This window comes from Hordeum vulgare, chromosome 4H (genome assembly GCF_904849725.1).
Source record: "Hordeum vulgare subsp. vulgare chromosome 4H, MorexV3_pseudomolecules_assembly, whole genome shotgun sequence".
Classification (NCBI taxonomy): Eukaryota; Viridiplantae; Streptophyta; class Magnoliopsida; order Poales; family Poaceae; genus Hordeum; species Hordeum vulgare.
The window spans coordinates 373,063,507-373,069,506 of record NC_058521.1 but is presented as its reverse complement, the minus strand read 5'-3'; the positions used below and the strand labels follow the sequence as shown (position 1 = coordinate 373,069,506).

Below are 6,000 nucleotides of genomic sequence, written 5' to 3'. Positions count from 1 at the left end.
TCACAAAATAGAATGGGTGAATAGTCTGAATATGATGTCAAATGATTGATAATTAATTCAAACTGCTCAATGTAATTTGCTCTGTGGATGTTTGACAGACAGTGTAGAACTGTCTGATCAGCGTTTGGTGTCGATCTCGCCCAAAACGCGTGCACAAAAGTGAAATGAAAGATTCACAATCGAAATCACCTAGAGGTTTCTAAATTGATTGTACCCAGACCGAGGGTGAGCCTGAAAAGTTCAGAGCGGCCATAGGAACCCAGAAGGATGGGGCAATGCCAACCATCTGGAGATGTTGTTCACAGAGAGTCTTCCAGAAGTTCGGGTTGTCACCCGTGAACTGTGTGAATGTGATGGATGGATGAAATTGACCCAGACCAGACATGAGCTGACTCACGTGGGCAAACGGAGACAGACTCGGGGTAGTAGTGATGAGGGATGTGTACTGACCCATGGCCAAGGACGGTAGCGGTGCCCGAAACGACATCAACACGGGTCCCGTGGAGAGTTGCTGACACCGTGGCCCAGTGACCCTTGAGTAGTGTCGACCAAGCCGGATCCGGGCCCAATGTGGGTGCCGATCGTCGCTGGAGGAGCGTAGCTTGAAGTAGATGCCCGATTCTCCTCTCTCGGCTTGTGCAGCGACGGTTCCGCTGCGTGGAGTGTCGCCACGGCGTCTCGTAGATCAACGATGCGTCTCTCTAGATCAGGACGCCAATTGACGAGCTCGTCAACTTTCATCGTCGAAGCTTGGATTTCGATGGTGGTCTTGGACTGGGCCTTAAGCGTGGTATCCAGTCGCTCCAGGAATGCTTTGATCGACAGATCCATGGCGTCGAGTTGGGATCGCACCTGTCGTGTCTCGACGAGACGATCCAGGATGAACGGGAGGTGGTGGAGGTTTAGTCTCTGATACCAAGTGATGGGGAGCGACTAGTATAATTGATGTGGTGAGTAGCAATATCTGGAGTATAATTGATGTGGTGAGTAGCAATATCTGGAGCTAGTTCATGCGGAAAGAAGAAGAGGGAAAAAGCCAAGCCGACCACCTGGCGAAATGCACTGGAGTACTGATGTTTACCATGCGCCCGAATATCAATATGGTAATCTTCGTCGATTACCAAAAACAAACCATTTATGGATATTATCTGTAAGTATGTGCAGAGCCAGTATAGCGTCTTTTTCACTCCACAAGGATCAAGATCAAATGAATACCCACTGGATGCTTCTCTCCACGCGCACGGCTGCATAAGTAGGTGGCGCATGGGCCTTCACTGGGCCCAGTCCGGGCCATGGACGTTGGAGTTGGGCCTCCGCAGTAGGGTGGGACAAGGGGCAGCGTTGACGATGCTGGGGTCGCTACCCTCTGGGTCCCTCCCTCAGGTACGCTGACACCTTTCCCTTCTTTTCCCGTTCCAAAGCTTTCAACTGTTCATTCAGTACAGTTCCTACGCAGTTTCCCTTCCCAGTGTTTTCTCTAACTGCACTCCAAACAGGGCCTTGTATTGTCCGGTTATCCCAAGATCCGTTGTGTAAGAGAGCTTCCACATTACCTTGTGTTGTTCGGGCCTGCACTTTGGTTTATGCGTTATCTATAAAGCGGAGCGTGAGCCTGTTTCAAGGTTGTTTCATTTCTTCTAATATCTCCAAACAAGACACAATGTACAAGAGCTGTCCTAGTTCGCGGCCTCAGCAGTGACTGCACTTGATGCATGTCAGAAAGATTAACAAAATCACCATGCCAGCTGACTGAGTCAGCATAGCTGTACTGCACACGATATGCGCCCATTCGCTCTACTGCTTTTCCGCCTGTAGATCGTTTGCTCCGCTTTTGCTTGCGGCCAGCTGAAGTTGCTCAATTTGTTGCCCCAATCTCAGCTGTACACTGACTTGGCATATGCTGGCATCAGCCTTCATGATCTCTTCCTCGGCTTTTTTTGCGATGTGCATTGCATCCCTTTAAAATTTAGTAGTTGGGGACGGACACGGGGTTAGAATAATATAAACTGGAGCTTCGGGCTGGAGGATAAAGGTTGATTACCGAATCAAAATTTCTGGAGACATTGAAACTTGGACCTGAAGCAACACCCGTCCTTGCAAGTAATGCAGTATCAGGTGTTCAAGACACATTTTCTGCATCAAATCATGGTTTTGAGTCTTGAGTCGTATATATGAATTCTCGCCACAGAGGTAAAAGAAGCTCTCCGAAAAAGGCACGATATTCCAGTTAATAAATTGGCACTAGTGTAGTGTAATTCATATTGTTTCTTGTATTTACATATTTTCATCTCTTGTAGCTAGATTCTATCAACAACCAGATTTGCTGTTCAAACCTCATTTAATTCACATTGATATAGTTCTGCACCCATCATCTGACCAGATATTTGCATCTTTTGCATTAATTCTTATTAACTTTGCACAGGAGCTAATAACTGTCAATAATCAACTTCATGTAGAAAAAACTATTTACCTTTGGAAAATGAGAGGAAATTATATCAGACACAATAGCTTCTGCACTTCGTTGCCGTGGAATAACGTCTGAATTTCTTCTCTCCGAGTTCTCCAAAATCCTTTTCTTGTTCATGTTAGCACCCATTGAATATGAGGGGTCTGCAATTTGTTTAATTTCAGGAATGTTCCATTTGATGGTTCCACACAGTTGTATAGTTAACCACGGGGGACCAGAATTCCAGTCTTACAATGTTATACCCAATGGTGACTAAATAATTTGGGAAATGCAGTAGCCTACTAGGAACAAACGAAGGCTATCAATTGGATGGAAACATGCATAATGCTGCTACAACGTAAATGATTCCAACTACTTCCTCCGTTCCTAAATATGTCTTTCTAGAGATTCCACTATATACACTACATACAGAGCAAAATGAGTGAACCTATACTCTAAAAGACGTCTATATACATCCGAATGTAGTCTTTCTAGTGGGATCTATAAAAAAGACTTATATTTAGGAACGAGGGAGTATGATGCATATAAAACCTGACGAAATACAAACGATAATTATGTTATTGGCCATTTTCACATGACAGGTGGAATATAGAAACCATTCTATACCTATGTGTATGAAAACTTCAGCAACTTGATTATGTGTCTTTTGTATATGATGACGGACAGTTTCCCCGATATCATGTGCTGCACTGACACTCAAGAAAGGATATACCTGCAATGCAATGAATATCATGGTCAACTTAAGGCTATCGGCATTTATTTGATTCTAGTATGCCCTCTGCACGACCAACCAATCATCCTGGCTATTTCTAGTATTGAACAAATTCTCACACAGCCAAAATTAATCATACCACTATGTACCTCGATATGCACATCAAGATACAAGGAGGTTCCAGCTTTCCTTCCCCTCAACCGATGGCACCCCTAACATTATGTCAAGAATGTTAATCGTCACTTGAGGGTTTCAAGTATACAACAGCACATTGTTGCGGAGAACAATGAAACTTCAGGGAGTTTCTAATATTGTACCTTTACACCATCAACTTTCACAATTGTTTCCTTGATTGGTTCTAGAAGTGATGGATCAACAGCTGCATCAACAAGCTCTAGTGTACTGCAAGTTAAGTAAGAAGAACGTCACCATACATACCAACATCAAAATTATAACACTCGTGTACACTGAACTGTAAAAGAATATAGTATGCTTATCTATAAAACCTTGTATTGTATGTGTTTGATTTAGCAGAAAGTTTTATATCAGGTCAAGTAGACAAGAAAATTGTCATCATAACAGTATTACCACAGAAGAAATGAGCACATTGCATTATTTCATGGTTTATATACATTTCCTTCCATGTGACTTTAGAAAGCTACCCATTGATTTCGATATTCTGGAGGCAGAGTATAAAGCGCTAAATATGGCAGAACAGATGAAAAATAGCTGTAAACATGACTTTTTAAGAAGATAGCTTGATTAGAGTTCAATTGAAGATCACTTGACACACCTAAAATAGTTACCTCTCATATCCTGTCTCAACACCAGCTTTAAGAATCATGCCTGAGACAACAAGGCCAGCTAGTGGATCAAGATAAGGTAATCCAACAATAGAGCCACCTGTAATAATTTAAAAGCAAAATATAAACAGAGTATTAAAAATATCATGTTTCTCCTTGAAGATACTATAAGTAAACGTCATCTTTTGGTGAAATTCACAAACTAAGATTGCTTTGCAACAACAACACAAAATGATGCACACATATCACCATCAGGCCTAGTAGAGCTCTACTTCAGATATGCAAACAACTTTTATGGTTCAGACTCCAAACATGGACTCATGGTGTTATTTTGTGTTACAGTATACGTGAATTGCACTAGCCCTTTCCATCAGTTCGGACTTTTGATCTCGTTGGCTAGTGCATGAAGTTTAACATGGTATCAGAGCTAAGGTCTTGAGTTCAAGTCCTAGCTTTCGTAATTTATTTAAAAATTGCTGGTAGCCCCCTTTGTGTTCACGTAGAGGCCTCTTGAGTCATATGTGAGTTTCGTGCGCCGTCGCTCTCTTCCGGTTGCACGTGTTGACTTGTCTTCTCCGTCACACGTGAGAGGAGGTGTTACAGTATATGTGGATTGCACTAACCCTTTCTATCAGTTCGTACTTTTAGTCGCGTTGGCTAGTGCATGAAGCTTAACACTTTGAACTCGAGGCTCATGATAGCAATGAACCAACTATTCGTGTTATAGGAATGAAACAAAAGTTCTAGAGAAATGGAAGTTCAAGCATCATTAAAGGTCTTACCTACCCCTATTAGGGCAACAACAGATGAAATAGCATCTGCACGATGGTGCCATGCGTTAGCTTTCATCAGCCCACTCCCTTCCTTCTCCCCAGCTCTTTTCGTAATCCAATAGAGCCTGTAATTCCGGTATAGTAAAACTTGATGACACTAATCATCTTATGAAATTATCACATGAGATTTATCTCTACAAGAAAATCAAGAAAGTAAGTTCATACTAAAACAAAGAATCACAATGAATTCTTGATACAAATATAAAATGGCTGGAAAATCATCATTATGATAGGAACAATACATCAGAATATATGGCATGTTTAAGTTGTACACGCATAGTAATCTACATGACCAAATTTCAACTTCTGAAGCTACATATCCTCCATGAACAAAGGTAGCAAACAACATTAGTGGCTACAGAACAGAAGAGTTTAATTATTTAATCGTCTTTATGAATTTCTTATAATTAAGAAATCCTGACCAAACTTATTTACAGATTCGACCCTTTTGGCCACGCCATGGATTAAGTCCTGTACCGAGCCGAAATATGGCACTTCTTATCATGCCAGGCCCAGCACCCAACAGCATGGTAGTGTGATTTCCCTGCTCCACGCCCAGTAATATTGCCAAAAAGGTCAGATCTTGGAAACTAGTTTGGTATGGGGTTATCGATTATGCTAAATATAAAATATGTTCTGGTAGACAATCAAATCTAACAGAAAATAGAAGCAGTTGTCCACGTATACTCATGGCATGGTAAAAATCTAGGACAGACCCAGTGCTAGAAGCTTGTCCAATATCGTCCGAGATGGTTTGGGCATATTCAGCGCATGCCTCTAGAAGCTCCAGTGCATAGCGGACGGCTAAAATGTGATGATAATGTCAAAAGAGATCGGGGTAGACTGAACTTGACATGGAAGGAGTCCGTAAAGAGAGATCTAAAGGATTGGAGTATCACCAAAGAACTAGCCATGGACAGGGGTGCGTGAAAGCTTGCTATCCATGTGCCAGAACCATGAGTTGGTCGCGAGATCTTATGGGTTTCACCCCTAGCCTACCCCAACTTGTTTGGGACTAAAGGCTTTGTTGTTGTTAAGTGCTGTTGTAGACCCAGTGCTAGAAACTCCCACAGCAGGTGGGGTCTGGGGGAGGATTATACGAGGCAAGCCTTACCCCTGCACAATACAATGCAGAGAGGCTACATCAAACACCGTAAAATCTAGCAGCAAAAAAATAGCGAACAA

At 42.3% G+C, this 6,000-nt stretch overlaps 1 protein-coding gene across 1 annotated transcript in view; it reads right to left on the bottom strand.

The window, feature by feature from the left end:
• Positions 1 to 1,076: 1,076 nt before the first annotated feature.
• LOC123448650 (metal tolerance protein 2) overlaps positions 1,077 to 6,000 on the bottom strand; it is a 29,715-nt gene continuing 24,791 nt past the window's right edge. The window contains exons 5-12 of the mRNA XM_045125612.1: positions 4,765 to 4,880; positions 3,986 to 4,082; positions 3,497 to 3,581; positions 3,329 to 3,391; positions 3,074 to 3,179; positions 2,471 to 2,610; positions 2,042 to 2,133; positions 1,077 to 1,957 (exon numbers count right to left, since the gene is read on the bottom strand). Coding sequence (XP_044981547.1) covers positions 1,795 to 1,957; positions 2,042 to 2,133; positions 2,471 to 2,610; positions 3,074 to 3,179; positions 3,329 to 3,391; positions 3,497 to 3,581; positions 3,986 to 4,082; positions 4,765 to 4,880 — 862 coding nt within the window. The 3' untranslated portion in view covers positions 1,077 to 1,794. The remainder of the gene's footprint in view (positions 1,958 to 2,041; positions 2,134 to 2,470; positions 2,611 to 3,073; positions 3,180 to 3,328; positions 3,392 to 3,496; positions 3,582 to 3,985; positions 4,083 to 4,764; positions 4,881 to 6,000) is intronic.